The sequence below is a fragment of the Cetorhinus maximus genome, chromosome 20, assembly GCF_964194155.1.
Source record: "Cetorhinus maximus chromosome 20, sCetMax3.hap1.1, whole genome shotgun sequence".
NCBI lineage: Eukaryota > Metazoa > Chordata > Chondrichthyes > Lamniformes > Cetorhinidae > Cetorhinus > Cetorhinus maximus.
In genome coordinates, this window is record NC_135898.1 from 580908 (window position 1) to 603692 (window position 22785).

Consider the following 22785-nt stretch of genomic DNA (forward strand, 5'->3'; position numbering starts at 1 on the left):
TCCTTCTATCCTCTTCACAACATACTTTCCAACCTATTCTTTGTGTCATCTGAAAATTTAGTGACCGTGCCATCGCTCCCTTCATGTGAATCATTGATGTAAATTGTAAAAGGTTGAGACCCCAGCACAGATCCCTGTGGGACTCCACTCGACACATCCTGCTTTTCGGGAATAAGACCCATTTATACATCCTCTGCTTTCTGGCAGCCAATCAATCTCCTATCCATGCTGATATGTTACCCCCTACACCACCAGCATTCATTGTCCACAGTAACCTTTGGCATGGCACCTTATCAAACGCCTTCTGGAAATTCAAGTACAGTCTGTCTACAAGCTCCCTTTATCCACAGCGCATATTACTCCTTCAAATAATTCCCAATAAACTGGTTAAATATGGGCAGAATTTTCGGGTTGGCGAGCGTGGGTGGGGCCTGCTCTCCGTCGAATAAAATGACGCACGGTGACATCGGACGGGAATCTCGGAGTCACCGCGCGCTATTTAGATTTTCAGTTTGACGGGTGCGCAGCCAAACTGTCAAAGGCCTATTGAGGCCATTGAGAAAGTAATTAAAGTAGTTCAGAATGCTGCCTGTCCAACCTTAAGGTTGGGGGGCAGGCAAAGAGTCCAGGTGGCCTTCACATTTTTCATGAAACCCCATCCATGGGCGGGATGAGGTTTTATGAAGGGTTTAGTAATTAAATGAAACATTTTTAAACATTTGATAAATGCTGTCACATGAGGGGACATATCTAAATAACTTTTTGTGTCTTTAATAAAAACTTTCATTCCACAATTAATCTCGGTGAGTCCGCTCTGTGCCTCAGGGAGATTTTGCCTCTGTCACCCGCGCATGTATGAAAGATCGCAGGCCCCGACTCAGGGAATCCAACCCCAGCCCCACTCCCCCTGCCCCCACAGGGAGCGTTCAGCGCTTCGGGGGCGTGCGTCACACTGGGCGGGCTTTAATTGTCCCGCCCACGTAAAATGGCGGCACAGCCTCGATCTGGGGCACCTATCGGGATCGCGCCCGACCCCACCCAACCCCCATCCCTTTCAGCCCATGATTTTCCTTTCACAAAACCATGCTGACTCTACCTGATTACCCAAGTTTATCTCAGTGTTTAGCCATAACCCCCTAAATGATCAATTTTTATAACTTCCCCACCACAAATACCTATAGTTTCCTGTTTTGTGCCTCGCTCCTCTTGAACAGACAGGTTATATTTCCAACTTTCCAGTCTGATGGAACATTTCGAGAATCTAGTGAATTTTGGAAAATTGGCACCAACACACCATCTACCTCATTCGCCACCTCTTTTAAGACGCGAGGGTGTCGTCCATCAGGGTGAGGAGACTTGTCAGCCCACAGCTCCATCAGTTTACTCTGTACCACTTCCTTAGTGATTGAATTTTCACCAAGTTCCTCTCTCCCTTTCACCTTCTGATTTGCAGCTATTACTGGAATGTTTTTTTGTATCCTCTATAGTGAACACAGAAATAAAATATTTGTTCATTTAATTCGGCATTTCCTTATTATCTACTAATAACTCCCCACTGTCACTCTCTAGAGGACCAACACTCACTTTACTTAGTCTTTTTCTTTTTCAGTACCTGTAGAAACTGTTGTCCATTTTTACATTTCCCGATAGCTTCCTCTCGTGCGCTAATTTATTTCTCCTGATTAACCTTTTAGTCATTCTTTGCCATTCTTTATATTCTGACCAATCATCTGTCCTGCCACTCATCTTTGCACATTTATATGCATTTTCCTTACGTTTGATGCTTACCTGAACTCCTTTATTTAACCATGGATGGTTATCTAAATAAGTTAAGGATTTTTTTCTTTATCGTAGGAATATACTTATTCTGAATATTCTGAAATATCCCTTTAAATGTTTCTCTATCGACATATCCTAAAGCTAAGTATCCCAGTTCACTTCTGCTTGCTCAGCTTTCATGCCCACATAGTTGCCCTTATATAAATTTAAGGTACTAGTCTCAGACCCATTCTCCTTCCTTTCAAACTGGATGTAAAATACAGTCATATTGTGATCGCTGCTACTTAGTTGTGCCTTCACTTTCAGGTCAATAATTAATCTTGTCACGTTACACAATACTAAGTCTAATATAACCTGCTCCCTGGTTGGTTCCAGAACATGCTGCTCTAAGAAACTATCTCGAAAGCATTGTAAGGACTCCTCATCCAGGATACACTGCCAGTCTGATTTTTCCAGTTTATATATAGATTAAAATCACCCATGATTATTGCCGCCCCTTTAACGCAACCACCCAATATTTCTTCTTGTCCTCCATTGTGGTTACTGTTAGGGGGCCTGTAGACCACTCCCACTAGTGACTTTTTCCCCTACTATTTCTCATCCCCACTCAAACCGATTCGATATCCTGATGATCTGAAGCAAGGTCATCTCTAACTGTTGCACCAATGCTATCTTTGATCACCAGTGCTACCCCTCCACCTTTACCTAGCTTCCTATTCTTCTTCAATGTCATGCACCCCTCAGTATTCAGGACTGAATCCTTGTCTTTCTACAGCCATGTCTCCATAATGGTTATCAGGTCATATTTACTTACTTCAGTGTGCTCTATCAATTCATTGACTGTTTTGAATGCTCCATGCATTCAGGTACAAAGCCAATAGTTTTGCCTTTGTAACATCTAGTCTTGACTGTTGGTGTATTCTCTGTCCTTTCCCTTTGGCCTTTCCTGCCATTCTCTGTCCCTCACTTCTCATATCATCTTGTTTTTCTGTCTTGACTCTACCCTTTGATTTGCTACATCTAGCCAAGTTTGATCCCTCACTCACCACCCCCACCCTTCCCCATGCACCCCATTTGGTTCAAAGCCCTCTCTACTTCCCGAGTTACGCAATTCACAGGAACACTCATCCCAGCATGGTTCAGGTGTGGACCGTTCCATGGTACAGCCCCCACTTTCCCCAGTACTGGTGCTGGTGCCCCACAACCCGGAACCCATTCCTCCCCACACCAGTCTTTGGGCCACGCATTCATCTCTCTAATTTTATTTGCCCTCTACCAATTTGCACGTGGCTCAGGTAATATCGCAGAAAGTAGTACTTTTGAGGCTGTGCTTCTTAATTTGGTACCTAGATCTTCACACTGACTTTGCAGAACCTCTTTCCTTTTCCTGCCTATGTCGTTTACATGGTCTACGACAATTGGATCCTCCCCCTCCCACCAAGTTCCTCTCCAGCTCTGAATAGATGCCCTGACCCCTGGCACCAGGTAGGGAGCACAGCTGTCTGGATCCTCACTCCTTGCTACAGAGAAGAGTGTCAATTCCCCTCACTATACTATGCGCTATCATAAGTACATTCCTGTTTGTTCATCCACACATGAACGGCTTCCTGTACCATGATACCATGGGCAGCCTGCTCATCCACCTTGCAGGCCTCGCTTTCGTCCACACAGGTTGTGAGCACCTCAAATCTGTTTGATAATTGCAAAGTCTGAGGCTCCTACTCTGCTGTATGCTTGGTCCCTTTACCTGTTTTGCCCACAGCCATGTCATCCTGTCCCTCATTGTTGACCAAAACAGGTGATTCTATTCTAAGAGGTGTGACCATCTTTTGGAACAAAGTGCCCAGTCATTTCTCCCCCTCCCTTGTGTTGAGCAGAGCCTGCAGTTCGGCTTCCAGGTCAATAAGCCTGGTCTGGAATTCCTCTAGCTGCTTACAGTTTCTGCAGGCATGTTTGTCATGTATCGCCTTGGCACCCAAGCGATCTCACATCCCACAGCTGCAACGTAACACCTGTCCTGCCATTTTACCCTATCTTATTTAGTTCACTTAACTGAATGACTTTATTCCTATGTGTGCTACAATTTACTGTGCTTATTGAATGTGGGTACCACTGACAGCTAAAAGTTATAGGCTCCTTGAATACACAGGTATGTGTTTTTGGTGTTTGTTTCAATTATTTTTTTAATACATGTTTAAATTTTAATGTTAAGGTTTTAAAGTTTCGGGTTTTTTAATTTCAAAGTCTCAGTTATTTTTATTTATAGATCGACCTTAACTCCCACAACAGTCTAAGCGCTCACACTGTCCCTCCCACTGGGCACTTACCGGCCAATCAACGCACTGGCTTCCTGTGACGTCACAATTGCCTTCCCCCCCCACTGCTGCCTGACAGCAGCTGAAACGGTGCATTCCTCAGCTCCCGACTGCCCCCTGCAGCTCCGCTCCCACTCCCAGCAAGGTCGGCCGCTCTGCAATCCCTGGTCTTTATTTGTAGGCATTCCTCAGCTCCGGACTGCCTCCTGCAGCTCCGCTCCCACTCCCAGCAAGGTCGGCCGCTCTGCAATCCCTGGTCTTTATTTGTAGGCAGTCCTCAGCTCCCGACTGCCCTCTGCAGCTCCGCTCCCACTCCCAGCAAGGTCGGCCGCTCTGCAATCCCTGGTCTTTATTTGTAGGCAGTCCTCAGCTCCCGACTGCCCTCTGCAGCTCCGCTCCCACTCCCAGCAAGGTCGGCCGCTCTGCAATCCCTGGTCTTTATTTGTAGGCAGTCCTCAGATCCTAATTGTCTCCCGCAGCTCCGCTCCCACTCCCAGCAAGGTACCAGACTGTGAGATTGTGTTTATAATAACTGTATGTCTGATGCTGTAAATTATTACGAGTATCAGTAATAGTGTCACTATTAAATACTGCACATTATCATTACTACAAGTATTAGTGTTATTAATAAACACCACGGATTTATTCTGATTCATGAAATGTTTCTCTCTCTGATCTCCAGCCGGATAGTAACAGCCTCACACATTCATAGCTCCCCTCTCAGCACAAATTGGGCTGATGTGTCTGGACCTGAGTTACGACAAACTGCAAGATTCAGGAATAATACCTTTAAAAATCACTTAAAGTCATTCTCAAAGACATGAATCAGAATTAAAAAATGAACAAAACGATTATTGGTTCTACAATTCCCATGGTGGGATTTTATGGCCCCTCTCGCCAGCGGGATTTTCCAGACCCCGCCGAAGTCAATGGATTGTGAACGGCCCATCCTATTTTACAGCCCCTCCCGTGCAGTAAAATTCCCCCCATATTGTATTCTTACATTTTTAGCTTAGCTTAATTAGACATTCACATTATAGGTCTTTAAACTTGAAAGCTTCTCAGTTTGTAATAAAAGTGTAAAACTTCCATAAATATATTGGTACGGCAGATAATAAACTATCAAAATGAATAAACTTTCACAGTCTGTGGCTCCCAATAACCCAACAGTAAAATTCAGTAACTGTGTGAGATTTTGTTTTTTTTTCAATTCTAATGAAAGTGCATTGATAAAAACATTTAAATCTTTTTCTCTCTGAACAGATATTGCCTGACCTGCTGAGTGTTTCCAGCATATTCTATTTATATTTCAGATTTACACCAACAATAGTATTTTACCTTCTAGATAAATGGAAGTTGTTTCTTGAATTTCTCACATTATACATTGTTATTGTCATTCATGGTCTTTAAAACACTGACTTTACTCTGATCCCTGTTATCTTTCTCCCTCTGATCTTCAGCCTGGGTTATAACGATCTCACAGGTTCTTGTGCCGAGGATCTCGCCTCTGCTCTCAGTACAAACCGGTCACTGACGGATCTGAACCTTGATTATAATAAACTGGGAGATTCAGGGGTAAATCTGTTGTCTGAGGCTCTGAGGGATCCGGATTGTAAAATACAGAAACTGGGGTAAGTACAAACTGTGTGATATTGTGTTTATAACAGCAGGGTATATAACAAAACAATGTCAGCACTGTTACTGGTATAATAAATAAACGCTGTCCAATTTTATTAGTGCCGGTGATAAAGTTATTAATTTAAAAAATCTCCATTTACTCTGATTCATGTAATTTCTGTCTCTAATCCAATCTATGGGATGTCAGTCCCACAGATGTTTGTGCTGAGAGTGCTGGGGAATAAAGTGATGGTGCACCCTCTGAGGACCCCTCCTCCTCCTCAGAGGTGGGCTGTCCCCCGGTCACAGGAGTCCTTGATTTGTGAGAGCGAGACGAGTGATTCGAGGGCATAGCACGTTACAACAGACCATTCAGATTATTGTGTGTGAACAGTGATGCACACATGAACACTATGTTTTGTGGTCACCGGAGGCTCTCCTGTGTCCATCCATTAGACCACTCACTCTCTCACCTCCACAACCCATCTCACCATCAGTAATTGCCGCCCAGCCACTAGGCTTCCCAGCTCCAGCCCTTCACCTTCCATCAAAGTCCAGAATGAGCCTAAGATGGTGCATCCTGACTGTCCATCATGACACCACAGGGATGGGTCCTGCATGGAGCCATTTGGTCGTCACAAATCAACTGTGACTGGGCCCTCCAGAGAGGTTGACATGTCTCTAACAGCCAATGCTGCTGCCTGGGCATTGCCAGTGGCTGGGTGGGGATGAGCTTTCTACCAATTTCACTTTCATCATAAGTCATAAGTGAAGCTGTCAGCTTCACCTTGTGTGCAGCACTCACGGCCATTATCCTCATCCCCACCACAACCTCCATCCCCTGATCACTGACGCTCCATGTCCTCTAGCGAACCAGGGCAAGGACTTGGGGATGCTGTGATTTTGTCTTGCAAGCAGGGAAATTATCCCTTTGAGGCTGTGACCCTAGAATTACAGCGAGTATGACGTGGTTCAACACCCAACAGAACAACACAAATGTGTGATTCAGAATCAACTCTCAATCTGTACTGAACTGTTCCTACTTTACTTCCATTTACAGTAAGCTTACACTTAGTCGCACATGTGATATATATGAGACATCATGTCCCTAGACTACCCCTCTCTGAGCTAGCTATTCCCAAAGCTGCTAGTATAACACTTACAATCTCCCCTCGGCTGGTCTTCAGGTGAGGATGTAGATCCTGCTTCCGGTGACTGTCTCTGGCTGCAGGTGTGTGTATTATATTGCAGATCTCAGTTCATACTTATACAGCCCTCTGCACAAAATGGGGATTGCTCTTTCTCTGGTGGCCAACTTGGCTGATCTTGTTAGCTTATGTTCTCACTCACTTTAAACAGTGTTTGATCTTTAATCAAGAGGCACAAAGGCCAGCTTGTTCCTGCTGATGGTTGACCCATACAGGCTTATCTGTCCCATTGTCAGATTATAATGTTAGCAGACGCCAAACCAGTTTTCCCACTCAGGTGTTAATAGTCACCTGGAACATGCTGCAACTTGGCTCTCAAAAAGCAAAGTCTCACACCCGGAGTTAATGATTGCTGTCCTTCATGCACCATCATCCCTTTGTCATTTAATCACTCCTGCACTTCCATTTGGTTCCTTTCTTACCTCCCTCTCCCCCATTTCCCTGTCGGTTAAAACCTGTCAAGTCCTGGCTTTTTCCCAGTTCTGATGAAGGTTAACAAACTGATACCTGGGCCAGGATTTTTAGGATGGTGGTGTTTCCCATCCCGCCATTCGAAGATTCGGTGGGGAACACATCTCCTCCAACATTGTCTGTCCCAAGGAGATTTCACACTCCAATGAGTGTTAATTGGCTGCAGGCAGGACTTCCACCCCTCACTTGGGAGGAAGTCCTGTCTCTGAGACCTGCTAGACTATCAGATTGGCCGGCAGTTCTCTAGTTCATGCAGTGCCAGAAGCTGCTGTGGACAGGACTCAGACTGCATGCACTCCCCACAGCCTCAGTCCTGGGAGTCCAGGAAAAGGGAAGTTTTGGGGGTCTCAGGATGGGGAGGATAGGGGAGGCCTGAGGGCTGGACAGTAGGTGATTGGGGTGTCAGGGACTGAGGGCTGGAGGGAGGTGCTGCATCCACTGGACCTTCGTGGGGCAGCTGGGAGAGGGGGGGATGGGGGATGCCCGAGGTTAAAAGGTGGGCTTCTGATGGAGACACCTCCCTGTCCCCGGCCCCTTCCGCCAAAGGCCTGAATCCGGTTATTTTTGGGCTTCCACCAGACCCAGGAACGCCTCCCTCCAACCTAAAAATTGAGGCTGGGTGGGAGAGGGCCCTCAGGTGATCAATAATTGGCCACTTAAGGGCCTCAACTGGGGTGAGGGCGGGTGGTCCGTCTGAGGCCCCGCCCACCCCAGCGTCAATCGCTGAGAGGTCTCGGCTGGTGGGAAACCCAGCCCAAAAATTTTACTCTCACCCATTGCTTAAAAACCCCCTGGCGGGTGAGCTTAAAATTCACACTGTTATCTCTAATTCTTTCTTCACATAGAGTGTCTGACTTGCTGAGTATTTCCAGCATTTTCTATTTATATTTCAGATTTTCATCATCAATAGTATTTTCCCTCTATATAATGGAGTGTCTCACACTGTACATTACTATTGTCATTAATAGTGTTCCCTCGGACACCGGAGATTTACTCTGATTCCTGTTGGTTTTCTCTCCCTTATCTCCAGTCTGAAGGATAACAATCTCACAGATTCTTGTGCCAAGGATCTTGCCTCTGTGATCAGTACAAACCAGTCACTGACAGATCTGGACCTGGGTGCTAATCCACTGGGAGACTCAGGAGTGAAACTACTGTCTGTGGCTCTGAGGAACTTGGGCTGTAAAATACAGAGACTGGGGTAAGTACCAAACTGTGTGAGATTATGGTGATAATAACTGAATGTCTAACAGTACATTTTCAGCAGTGTTATTAGAAAAATAAATAAACACTGTCCATTATTATTACTGTCAGTGATAATGTAATTAATGAAGACGAAACTGCATTTCCTCTGCCTCCTGTTATTTCTCTCTCTCTAACCCCCAGTCTGTGGGATTTTTGTGCCGAGGGTGTTGGGGAATAATGTGATGGTGCACCCAGAGGTCCTCTTCTCCTCCTCAGAGGTGGACGGCTGTCCCCCAATCAGAGCCCTTGATTTGTGAGAGGGAGGAGAGTGATTATAGGGCAATGCACATTCCAACATTGCCTTCATACATGTGACTAGGGACTGTTACATGATCACTATGTTTTGTGGTCTCCATCGGCTCTCCTGTGTCCATCCATTAGGCCATTCACTCTCTCAGCTCCACAACCATCTCACCGTCAGTGATTGTCCGCCCTGCTTCCAATCTCCAGCTCCAGCATTTCATCTTCCATTGGTTTAAGGATGACAAGATCTGGACTAGCCACCCATCTTGGATCATTCCCCGACATTGTGTGCTCTCTTCTACAAGCACGTAACTGTCCATTGTTACTCACCCATCAAAGACATACACGAGCCTACGCTGGTGACAGCCTGACTGTCCATCATGGAGACACAGGGATGCTTCCTGCTCGCACCCACTGAGTCACGGCAGCACAGGAGTCAACTCTGACTGACCGGGGCTCTCCACAGAGAGGCTGACATGCTTCTGACAGCCAATGCTGCTGCCTGGGCATTGCCAGTGGCTGGGTGGGCAAGTCCTTTTGACCAAGTTCACTTTTATCCTTAGTCACATATAAGGCTGTAAGGCTAACACTGTGTACTGACCTCACAGCCATTATCTTTCTCCCCACCACAAACTCCATTCCTTTACCATCCTCCCTCCATGTCCACACATGAGTGACACGGGTTTAAGGTGTGGAGTCCCGTGATTTGTTTTGTACCCTCACCAGTTTTGTCACGTTAATAATCGGTGCACTTCCATTTTGCAATCCCCCCACCCCTCCAATTTAGTGTCATTTAAAACCAGTCAAGACGTTGCTTTTCCCAGTTCTAATGTAAACTCATCAAACTGAAACATTAACCTGGCCTGATTTTTTCCCTTGTTGGGTGCACGATCAGGGAGCCTGGGAGCAGATGTGAAATGCGCTTCTACCCGATCAGCCCCGCGACCATGATCTTATGCTGCTTGGCCAATTGAGAGGCAGCCAGTGTGAAGCGTACCCGGGGAAAGGCTCAGCACTGCCGCTGGGGGAGGGAAGAGGGCGGCACCAACCTCACTGTGAGTGCTGGGGAGCGCTTCCAGTGAGCTCCCTGAAGGCAGACAGATGCCTCAGAGAGCTGCAGACCCCCAAATAATAAAATAAAGCACAAAAGTGCTGCAAACTGTCCCTGCAGCAAAATCAAGCACCTGAAAACAAGCCTCACAAAAAAAAACACAGGCCCCAGATATTTATTTTTAATATAAATCCTAACGGAGATTTCATCCCTCCCTTGGATGAGGTTTCATCAAGAATGTAAAGGTCGCCTGGTCGATTGGCTGGTCCCCCAACGTCAGGTTGGATGGGCCACGAAAACCCGCTGACAATTGGGACGTTAATGGGTTTAATTTCCCGCTTCATTGTCCGCGGGAGCTCTTCAACGTTTGCGCGTGCCCGCCAAGCGAAATATCGCACGAGTGCGCGATGAAGTCAGGACGCTCATCCGACATCATCTCGCGCGATTCCCCGCCTGCTTGGGTCAGGCACGCGCCCGCCTGCGGGACTCTGGGATCTGTTTCTCCCTTCACAGATACTGTCTCCCAGGCTGACTATTTACAGAACATTCCTTTATATTTCACATCCACAGCATCAATTAGAGATTGCTTTTATGTTTTGAAGTTGTGTTTTTTGAATGTTTCACACTGTATATTATTATTTTAATTAGTTACGTTCTTTGAAAAAAACTGGAAATTTTTCTGATTCCTGTTATTTTTTCTCTCTCGAACCCTCCCCCCACCCCCCAGTCTAGAGTATACCGCTCTGACAGATTCTTGTGCTGAGGATCTTGCTTCTGTTTTTAATCGCTCACTGACTGATCTGAACCTGAATTTTAACGAACTGGGAAATTCAGGAGTGAAACGACTGTCTGTAGCTCTGAGGGGACCGGACTGTAAAATACAGAAACTGAAGTAAGTACGAGACAGTGTGAGATTGTGTTTAGAATAACTTAATATTTAACAATATATTTGAGCACTGTTACTAGTATTAAAACACACTGTCCATTATTATTAGTGTAAACTATGAATAAAAAGAAACATTTAGTTTGATTCATGTTATTTCTCTCTCCCTGAACCCTAGGCTATGGGATGCCAGTCCCAAAGATCTTTGTGTCTCGGGTGTAGGGGAATATTGCGAGGTCTCCCCTCCTCCTCAGAGTTGGGTGTCTGTCCCCGGTCACTGTGGCCATTAATTTGGTTAAAAGAGAAAAGTGTTTAGATGGCAGAAGCTAGGAAAAGGTGGTGGGGTTGCTCTGTTAATAACTGATGACATGAGTACAGGAGTCAGAGATGACCTTAGATCAGAAGATCAAGATGTAGAAATAGTTTGAGTAGAAATAAGAATCAGGAACAGTAAAATGTCACCCGTCTGAGGCCCCGCCCACCCCAGCGTCAATTGCTGAAAGGTCTTGGCTGGTGGGAAACCCAGCCCAAAAAAATTTACTCTCACCCATTGCTTAAAAACCCCCTGGCGGGTGAGCTTAAAATTCACACTGTTATCTCTAATTCTTTCTTCACATATAGTGTCTGACTTGCTGAGTATTTCCAGCACTTTCTATTTATATTTCAGATTTTCATCATCAATAGTATTTTCCCTCAATATAATGGAGTGTCTCACACTGTACATTACTATTGTCATTAATAGTGTTCCCTTGGACACCGGAGATTTACTCTGATTCCTGTTGGTTTTCTCTCCCTTATCTCCAGTCTGAAGGATAACAATCTCACAGATTCTTGTGCCAAGGATCTTGCCTCTGTGATCAGTACAAACCAGTCACTGACAGATCTGGACCTGAGTTTTAATCGACTGGGAGACTCAGGCGTGAAACTACTGTCTGTGGCTCTGAGGACCTCGGGCTGTAAAATACAGAGACTGGGGTAAGTACCAAACTGTGTGAGATTATGTTGATAATAACTGAATGTCTAACAGTACATTTTCAGCAGTGTTATTAGAAAAATAAATAAACACTGTCCATTATTATTACTGTCAGTGATAATGTTATTAATGAAAATGAAACTGCATTTACTCTGCCTCCTGTTATTTCTCTCTCTCTAACCCCCAGTCTGTGGGATTTTTGTGCCGAGGGTGTGGGGGAATAATGTGACGGTGCACCCAGAGGTCCTCTCCTCCTCCTCAGAGGTGGACGGCTGTCCCCCAATCAGAGCCCTTGATTTGTGAGAGGAAGGAGAGTGATTATAGGGCAATGCACATCCCAACATTGCCTTCATACCACTCCATGTGACTAGGGACTGTTACATGATCACTATGTTTTGTGGTCTCCATAGGCTCTCCTGTGTCCATCCATTAGGCCATTCACTCTCTCAGCTCCACAACCATCTCACCGTCAGTGATTGTCTGCCCTGCTTCCAATCTCCCAGCTCCAGCATTTCATCTTCCATTGGTTTAAGGATGACAAGATCTGGACTAGCCACCCATCTTGGATCATTCCCCGACATTGTGTGCTCTCTTCTACAAGCACGTAACTGTCCATTGTTACTCACCCATCAAAGACATACACGAGCCTACGCTGGTGACAGCCTGACTGTCCATCATGGAGACACAGGGATGCTTCCTGCTCGCACCCACTGAGTCACGGCAGCACAGGAGACAACTCTGACTGACCGGGGCTCTCCACAGAGAGGCTGACATGCTTCTGACAGCCAATGCTGCTGCCTGGGCATTGCCAGTGGCTGGGTGGGCAAGACCTTTTGACCAAGTTCACTTTTATCCTTAGTCACATATAAGGCTGTAAGGCTAACACTGTGTACTGACCTCACAGCCATTATCTTTCTCCCCACCACAAACTCCATTCCTTTACCATCCTCCCTCCATGTCCACACACGAGTGACACGGGTTTAAGGTGTGGAGTCCCGTGATTTGTTTTGTACCCTCACCAGTTTTGTCACGTTAATAATCGGTGCACTTCCATTTTGCAATCCCCCCACCCCACAATTTACTGTCACTTAAAACCAGTCAAGACGCTGCTTTTCCCAGTTCTAATGTAAACTCATCAAACTGAAACATTAACCTGGCCTGATTTTTTCCCTTGTTGGGTGCACGATCGGGGAGCCTGGGAGAGGATGTGAAATGCGCTTCTGCCCGATCAGCCCCGCGACCATGATCTTACGCTGCTTGGCCAATTGAGAGGCAGCCAGTGTGAAGCGTACCCGGGGAAAGGCTCAGCACTGCCGCTGGGGGAGGGAAGAGGGCGGCACCAACCTCACTGTAAGTGCTGGGGATCGCTTCCAGTGAGCTCCCTGAAGACAGACAGATGCCTCAGAGAGCTGCAGACCTCCAAATAATAAAATAAAGCACAAAAGTGCTGCAAAACTGTCCATGCAGCAAAATCAAGCACCTGAAAACAGGCCTCACAAAAAAAACAGGCCCCAGATATTTATTTTTATTTTAAATCCTAACAGAGATTTCATCCCTCCCTTGGATGAGGTTTCATCAAGAATGTAAAGGTCGCCTGGTCGATTGGCTGGTCCCCCAATGTAAGGTTGGATGGGCCACGAAAACCCGCTGACAATTGGGACGTTAATGGGTTTAATTTCCCGCTTCACTGTCTGCGGGAGCTCTTCAACGTTTGCCCGCCAAGCGAAATATCGCACGAGTGCGCGATGATGTCAGGACGCTCATCCGACATCATCTCGCGCGATTCCCCGCCTGCTTGGGTCAGGCACGCGCCCGCCTGCGGGACTCTGGGATCTGTTTCTCCCTTCACAGATACTGTCTCCCAGGCTGACTATTTACAGAACATTCCTTTATATTTCACATCCACAGCATCAATTAGAGATTGCTTTTATGTTTTGAAGTTGTGTTTTTTGAATGTTTCACACTGTATATTATTATTTTAATTAGTTACGTTCTTTGAAAAAAACTGGAAATTTATTCTGATTCCTGTTATTTTTTCTCTCTTGAACCCTCCCCCCACCCCCCAGTCTATGGGGCACCGATTTGACAGATTCTTGTGCTGAGGACCTTGCCTTTGTTTTTAATCGCTCACTGACAGACCTGAACCTGGGTAAAAACAAACTGGGAGATTCAGCAATGAAACAACTGTCTGTAGCTCTGAGGGGATCAGACTGTAAAATACAGAAACTGAAGTAAGTACGAGACAGTGTGAGATTGTGTTTAGAATAACTTAATATTTAACAATATATTTGAGCACTGTTACTAGTATTAAAAACACTGTCCATTATTATTAGTGTTAGCTATGAATAAAAAGAAACATTTATTTGATTCATGTTATTTCTCTCTCTCTGAACCCTAGGCTATGGGATGCCAGTCCCAAAGATCTTTGTGTCTCGGGTGTGAGGGAATATTGCGAGGTCTCCCCTCCTCCTCAGAGTTGGGTTTCTGTCCCCGGACCCTGTGGCCATTGATTTGGGAAAAAGAGAAAAGTGATTAGATGGCAGAAGCGAGGAAAAGTTGGTGGGGTTGCTTTATTAATAAGTGATGACATTAGTACAGTACTCAGAGATGACCTTAGTTCAGAAGATCAAGAAGCAGAATTAGTTTGAGTAGAAATAAGTATTAGCAACGCTAAAATGTCACTTTTTTTATTTAATCATGGTATCCAGGCATCACTGGCTAGGCCAACATTAATTGCCCGTCCCTAATTGTCCTTGGGAAAGTTGTGGTGAGCTGCCTTCTTGAACCGCAGCAGTCCATGTGGGAGTAGCTTATAGGCCCCTAATACCTTCACACTTTCGGACAGAATATACAGGAAAAAATAATGTGTGCCTGTAAGAATGGTGCTGCAATAATCGCGGGTTATTTTAATCTTCATACATATTGGATGAAGCAGAATGGCAAAGGTTGCCTGGAAGATGAGTTCGTAGAGTGTATTCAAGACAGTTTCCTAGTGAGTATGTTCCAGTGACAGCCACAGAACGGCTATTTTAGACCTGGGAATGTTCAATGAGACTGGATTAATTAATGACATCATAGTAAAGGTGCCTTTTATCAGCAGAGTATGAGAGAAAGCCAGTTAGAAGTATAAAAGCTGATAGAGGTTCTCCAAATATTTATATAGGAAATGAATGCTAAAGTGTGCATAGGTCCCTTAGAAAATGAGGCCAGGAAACTAGTACTGGGAAATGAGGAAATGGCAGAAGCGTTGAACAGGTATTTGTGTTTCTTTTCACTGTGGAAGACACAAGAAACATCCCAAGAATACTTGAGCATCAAGAGGTAAAAAGAAAGGAGGAACTTAAAACAATCAGGGTTCTGAGGGAAAAGGTATTAGGGAAACTATTAGATCCAAAGTTTAATAATTCCCTTGACTTGATGGCTTTCATCATAGGGTCTTAAAGGAAGTGGCTGCAGACATAGTAGATACATTGGTTGTGATCTTCCAAAATTCCCTAGATTCGTGGAAGGCCCAGCGGATTGAAAATCACATGGGGCGAATGGATTAGATTTCTTTGAGGAAGTAACATGAAAATTATTTAAGGAGAATCTGTAGATTTGGTGCACTTGGATTTCCAAAAGCAATTTGATAAGGTGTCACATCATAGGTTACTATACAGGATAAGAATTTGTTATGCAGGTGGTAGCATATTGGTATGTATAGACAATTGATTAGCTAACAGCAAACAGAGTTGGGGTAAAGGGTCATTTTTGGTTTGGCAAACTGGTACTAGTGGAGTGACACAAAGGTCAGTGCTGGGGCCTCAAATACCTGTGTAAATTAAAAGCAAAATACTGCGGATGCTGGAAATCTAGAACAAAAACGAAATTAGCTGGAAAAACTCAGCAGGTCTGACAGCATCTGCAGAGAGGGACACAGTTGATGTTTCGAGTCTGGATGACCCATCATCAGAACTAAGACATATAGAATTGCGGTATTTCATCTCATTTCTTTCTGTCTTTGCTCTGATGAAGGAGCATCCAGACTTGAAATGTCAATTGTGTCCCTCCCTGCAGATGCTGTCAGACCTGCTGAGTTTTTCCAGGTACCTGTGTAAATTACTTGGGTGAAGGAACTGAATGCATGGTAGCTAAATTTTCCGATGGTACAAAGGTAGGAAAGTAAGTTGTCAAGTTACTTGGACATAAAGAGTCTACAAAGGGATTTAGATCGGTTAAATCCGCAAAAAATTGGCAGATTGAGTTTAATGAGACAATGTGAATTTGTCCTCTTTGGCTGTAAGAATAGAAAAGCAGTATCTTACCTGAATGGAGAAAGACTGCAGACTGTACGGTACTGAGGGATCTGGGCGTCCCAGTCCATGGATCGCTAGGCATGCAGTGGAGTTAGGAAGACAATTGGTATGCTGGCGTTTATGTGGATGCTGTGGATAAAGCAGTTCCAACGACTGTCAAGTAAACAGAAGCTCCTGAGTGTGAATCTCAGAGGTGTCTTTACCCCAATCCTCCATTCGAGGCTTTGAAATGTGACGTGTTTACAACAAAAATACATTCCTTTGATGCAGAAAAACCCAGCAACCAACGTATCCCAACAAAAGAAATCAAGAATTGTATTAGATCAAGGGAAGAGATGTATAAAGTTGCCAGAAAAAGGAAAGCCTGCGAATTGGGAGCATTTCAGAAATCTGCAGAGGAGGACATAGAAATGGATTAAGAAAGAAAAGATAGAATATGAGAGTAAACTAGCAAGAAACACAAAGACTGATTGTAAATGCTTCTGTAGGTATGTAAAAAGGAAAATATTAGTAAAAATAAATGTGGGTCCATTTCAAACAAAGTCAGGAAAATTTACAGTGCGGAATAAGGAAATGGCAGAGAAATTAAACAAATACTTTGTGTCTGTCTTCACAGAGAAAAATACTAAAAATCACTCAGAAATAAAGGAGAATCAAGGGACTAATGTAAACGAGGAACTGCAAGATATTAATATTTGTTAAAAAAAGTTATTAGAGAAATTACTGGGACCTAAAGTAGATAAATCCCCTGAACCTGATGATCTACATCCCAGAGTGTTGAAGGAAGTGGCTGCAGAGATTGTAGATGCATTGGTGATCATATTTCAAAATTCTGTAGCTCTGTGGGCTCGAAGGGCTGAATAGCTGGCTCCTGCCCCTATTTCATATGTTTTTATTGCAAGGGGAATGCATTGTAAAAGTAGGGAAGTTTTGCTGCAGCTATACAGGACCTTTGTCAGACAGCATCTGGAGTAAACTATACAGTTTTGGTCTATTTAATTAAGAAAGGGTGTAATTGCATGAGAATCAGTTCAGAGAAGCTTCACTCAACTGATTGCTGGGATGAAGGGGTTTATTTTATGATGAAAAGTTAAGCAGATTGGGCCTATACCTGTTGGTGTTCAGGAGGCTGAGAGGTGATCTTATTGAACATACAAGATCCTGAGGGGACTTGACAGGGTGTATGCTGAGAGGATCTTTCCTCTTGTGGGAGTAGAATTAAGGGACACTGTTTAAAAAAATAGCGGTCTCCCATTTAAGACTGAGAAGAGAAGAAATTTAGTTGGTCTGTGGAATTCTCTTCCCAAGAGGCGAATGGAGGCTGGGTCATTGAATATATTCAAGGCTGAGTTAAGGTGGATTTTTGATTGACAAGAGAATCGAGGATTACTGCAGACCAACAGGAAAGCAGAGTTCAGGCCAGAATCAGATCAGCCAGAATCAGATCGGCCATCATCTTATCAAATGACGGAGAAGGCTTCGGGGCTGAATGGCCTACTCCTGCTCCTAGTTATTCAGTTCTTATTCCAACACGTTCTTCAGACTACAATCTGTGACCAGTGATGGATAGAGAAGCATTATGTTTTGTGGACCCCAGAGGCTCTCCTGTGCCCGTTAATTAGGCCACTCGATCTCTCAGCTCCACCAACCATCCGCCCTGCCTTCAGGACTCTCAGCTGCAGCACTTCATCTTCCATTGGTGTAAGGATGGCAAGATCAGGACACCAGCACTCTTAGTGGCTCCTTCCCTGACATCATGTGCTCTCTTCTACAAGCACATACATTTCTATGGTTACTCACCAATCAAAGATACACATTAGTCTATGCTGATGTCAGCCTGGCTGTCCATCATGTCACCACAGAGATGCTTCCTGCATGTGGCCACTCAGTCTGGGCAGCGCAGGGTCAACTCTCACTGGCCAGGGCCTTCCACAGAGAGGCTGACATGTCTCTGACAGTCAATGCTGCTACCTGGGCATCCTTAGTCACGTATAAGAGTGTACGTTTAACACTGTTTGCTGCACTCACTTTGCCAGAATACATCAGGGTATTGATCCGATTGTGTCACTACAACCACGTGCCCCACACCTGCTCACCCCCTCAGCAATCTCCACCCAGGCTTGCTTGGATTGACTGGGCCGATCTCCTCCTCCCGTCCTGAGGGAACAAGACCTCCCTCCGAGCCCGAGCAGCCTGGAGAAGCGCTTCCAGGGAGACATCAGTAAACCAGGGATGTTGCCTTCATAGTTTCCAGCAAGATCACAGCCATTATCCTCAACCCGACCACAAACTTCATCCCTGAGTCACGGACCATCCCATGTTCCCCCACCGAGTGACATGGAGATACTGTGCTGCTGTCTTGCACCATCATCCCTTTTGTCAGTTAATCACACCACAAATCCCATTCTGTTCTCTCCTTGCCCCAATCCCCCAAACACCGTAGCTTAAACCCTGTCAATTCACTGCTATTTCCCAGTTCTAATAACAGCTCCGACTTTAATATGATAGAATTCTTCATCAAGATGGAGAGTGAAGCAGTTGATACTGAGACTAGGTCCTGAATCTTAATAAAGGAAACTACAATGATATGAGGGGCGAGTTGGCTATGATGTATTGGGAAAACGTTACTTAAAGGGGTGACGGTGGATAAGCAATGGCAAACGTTCAAAGAGCGCGTGGGTGAACTACAACAATTGTTTATTCCTGTCGTGTGCAGAAGTAAAACAGGAAAGGTGGCCAAACCATGGCTTACAAGGGAAATTAGAGATAGTATTAGATCCAAGGAACAGGCATACAAATTGGCCAGAGAAAACAACAGACCTGAGGATTGGGAGCAGTTTAGAATTTAGCAAATGAGGGCCAAAGGATTGATTAAGAAGGAGAAAATAGAGTACGAGAGTAAGCTTGAGGGGAACATAAAAACAGACTGTAAAAGTTTCTATAGGTATGTGAAGAGAAAAAAAATTAATGAAGACAAATGTCGGTCCCTCACAGTCAAAAACAGTGGAATTTATAATGGGGAACAAAGAAGTGGCCGACCAACTAAATACATACTTTATTTATGTCTTCACAAAGGAGGACACAAATAACATACCAGAAATGTTGGAGAACACAGGATTTAGTGAATGGGAGGAACTGAAAGAGATCAGCATTATTAGGGAAATGGAGTTGGGGAAATTGATGGGATTGAAGGCCGATAAATCCCCAGGGCCTGATAATCTACATCCCAGTGTACTTAAGGAAATGGCCCGAGAAACAGTGGATGAATTGGTGGTCATCTTCCGAGATTCTATAGACTCTGGAACAGTTCCTACAGATTGGAGGGTAGCTAATGTAACCCCACTACTTAAAAAGGGAGGTAGAGAGAAAACAGGGAATTATAGACCAGTCAGCCTGACGTCAGTAGTGGGGAAAATTCTAGAGTCCATTATAAAAGATTTAATAGCTGAGCACTTGGGAAACAGTAGCAGGATCGGACAGAGTCAGCATGGATTTACGAAAGGGAAATCATGCTTCACAAATCTACTAGAATTTTTCGAGGATGTAACCAGTAGAGTTGATGAGGGGGAGCCAGTGGGTGTGGTTTGACATTCAGAAGGCTTTTGACAAAGTCCAGCCTAAGAGATTAGCATGTAAAATTAAAGCGGGGTAGTGATTTGAGATGGATCAAAAATTGTTGAAAGACAGGAAACAAAGAGTAGGAATAAACTGATCTTTTTCTGAATGGCATGCAGTGACTAGTGGGGTACCGCAGGGATCGGTGCTGGGACCACAGCTATTCGCAATATATATTCATCATTTAAATGAGGGAACTAAATGTAATATCTCCAAATCTGCAAATGACACAAAGCTGGGTGGGAGGGTGAGCTTTGAGGAGGATGGAGAGATGCTTCAGTGTGATTTGGACAAGCTGAGTGAGTGGGCAAATGCATGGCAGATGCAGTACAATGTGGCTAAATGTGAGGTTATCCACTTTGGTAGCAAAAGCAAGAAGGCAGAATATCTGAATGGCTATAAATTGAGAGAGGGGAATGTGCAATGAGACCTGGGTGTTCTCGTACACCAGTCGCTGAAGGTAAGCATGCAGGTGCAGCAGGCGGTAAAGAAGGCAAATGGTGTGTCGGGCTTCATAGCCAGAGGATTCGAGTAAAGGAACAGGGATGTCTTTCTGCAATTATACGGGGCCTTGGGGAGACCACACCTGGGATATTTTGTGCAGTTTTGGACTCCTTATCTGAGGAAGGATGTTCTTGCTATAGAGGGAGTGCAGCGAAGGTTTACCAGACCAATTCCTGGGATGGCGGGACTGACATATGAGGAAAGATTGAGTTGGTTAGGATTATTTTCGCTGGAGTTCAGAAGAATGATGGGGGATCTCAGAGAGAGATATAAAATTCTAAGAGGACTAGACAGGGTAGATGCAGGAAGGATGTTCCCGATGGTGGGGGAGCCCAGAATCAGGGGTCACAGTCTGAGGATACGGGGTAGACCATTTAGGACTGAGATGAGGAGAAATTTATTCACCCAGAGAGTGGTGAGCCTGTGGAATTCACTACCACAGAAAGTAGTTGAGGCCAAAAGCATTGTATGTTTTCAAGAAGGAGTTAGATATAGCTCTTGGGGCGAAAGGGATCAAAGGATATGGGGAGAAAGCAGGAGCAGGCTATTGAGTTGGATGATCAGCCATAATCATAATGAATGGCGGAGCAGGCTCGAAGGGCCGAATGGCCTACTCCTGCTCCTATTTCCTATGATTCTATGTTTAACTCTGTTTCTCTCTTCACAAATACTTGCCTGATCTGCTGAGTATTTCCAGTATATTATATTTATATATATAATTTGCAGCATTAATAGTGTTTTCTTTTTCCTTTATAAATGGATGTTGTGCTTTTGAAATGCCTTTTACTGTATATTATTATTAATAGTATTTGTTAAAACACCGTGGATTTACCCTGATTCCTGTTATTTTTCTCCCGCTGTCCTTAGTCTACGTGGTAACCGTCTCACTGATTCTTGTGCCGAGGATCTCGCCTCCGCTCTCAGTCCAAACCGGTCACTGACGGATCTGAACCTGGCAGAAAACTCCCTCACAGACCAATCTGTCCCCGCTCTCCGCCGCCTCATCCTGACCTGCAGGACTCTGAACCTGATCGAGTGAGTGTTTGTGTTAGTTTTTAATGTAATAATTAAAATATAAATGGGATTTTAAAATATAAATGGTCCTGAATCTATCAAACAGCAGCAATGAAAAGCGGATTGCCGCTGCTCGACAAGATTCTCCCAAACTGAAACTGCTTCATTTTCCTCCCGGGACCTCCCCGCCCCGGGGAGCTCCATCCGAGCGGTATAGTCGGGTCAGGGGAGAGTGGTGGGGTCGGTGGGGTCGGGGGGGGTTAATGCGGTCAAGTTGACGGCTAATGGGGCTGGGTCAGCGGCGTTGTTGGGTCGGGCTGTAAAGCCGGGGGTTTAGTCAGATTTGGTCAAGGACAGAGTTGGGAGGGTCAGGAGGTAGTCGGGTTGGTGGGGGTGGTTGGAGGGGTTAATCGGGTAGTGTGGGTGTAGTATGATGGTCAGCGGGGGGTGGGAGTGGTTGGAGGGCTTAATCGGGTAGTGTGGGTGTAGTATGATGGTCATTGGGGGTGGGGGTGTTTGGAGGGGTTAATCGGGTAGTGTGGGTGTAGTATGATGGTCAGCGGGGGGTGGGGGTGGGTGATTGGGGGACTCGGGTGTGGAGTTACCCGGGTATTAGACCGGGATTTACAGTCTTAACATTTCCTGGGTAACTACCCGGGTAAGTCCTGTGGATTTGTCCCAAGTCTCCGATTCTAACCCAGGGTCAGAGACATTCATACAGGGTCCCGGGCAGCAGGGGTATTGCCCAGTGGAAATTTAAACCTCTGGGGCAATTCCCACGTAGGCCCGTGAGTCAGGACATCCCAGGGACCCGCTGCCCATCTTCAGCCATATGTCTGGTCTCTGCTGACCCAGTGAGCAGGAGATTTGGCCCATTAACTCCAGTCTCCCTGTTTTTGACACTGTTGTTCAATCTGTTTATTCCTGTTTAATCTTTAATCTGTTTCAGGCTGCGGGGCAATCGGTTCAGTCCAAATGGAGAAAATCAGCTGAAGTCGCTGCGGGGATACAGACCTGGACTGAGTGTGAAATGTGAACCTTTGGATCGATAAACATTCCTGTTCTCATTAGATGAACATTTTTAACAGAGTTTCAGTCCCTCCCCTTTAACCGGCCGCGCTCCAGGTTTAAATCCTATTGATAAAAACAAAAAGCTACTGTGGATGCTGGAAATCCAAAACAAAAACAGAATTACCTGGAAAAACTCAGCAGGTCTGGCAGCATCGGTGGAGAAGAAAAGAGTTGACGTTTCGAGTCCAACATGACCCTTCAACAGAACTGAAGTATAGTTAGGAGAGGGGTGAAATATAAGCTGGTTTAAGGTGGAGGGCGGGGGGAGAGAGAAGTTAAGGGTGGGGTGGTTGTGGGGACAAGCAAGCAGTGATAGGAGCAGATAATCAAAAGATGTCACAGACAAAAGGATCAAAGAGGTGTTGAAGGTGGTGATATTATCTAAGAAAAGTGCTAATTTAGAATGGATGGCAGGACACTCAAGGTACAGCTCTAGTGGCGATGGGGTGGAAAGACTAACAAGGTATTAGTTGTAGATTTAAAAATAATGGAAATAGGTGG

The 22785-nt window shown here is 45.1% G+C and overlaps 1 protein-coding gene across 1 annotated transcript in view; it reads left to right on the plus strand.

Annotated features, from left to right (window-relative positions):
* Positions 1-22284, plus strand: part of LOC144694773 (NACHT, LRR and PYD domains-containing protein 3-like) — a 60959-nt gene extending 38675 nt beyond the window's left edge. The window contains exons 9-14 of the mRNA XM_078565350.1: positions 5555-5725; positions 8421-8591; positions 11617-11787; positions 13852-14016; positions 21067-21234; positions 22163-22284. Of these exons, the coding sequence (XP_078421476.1) occupies positions 5555-5725; positions 8421-8591; positions 11617-11787; positions 13852-14016; positions 21067-21234; positions 22163-22265 (949 nt within the window). The 3' untranslated portion in view covers positions 22266-22284. The remainder of the gene's footprint in view (positions 1-5554; positions 5726-8420; positions 8592-11616; positions 11788-13851; positions 14017-21066; positions 21235-22162) is intronic.
* The last annotated feature ends 501 nt before the right edge of the window (positions 22285-22785 follow it).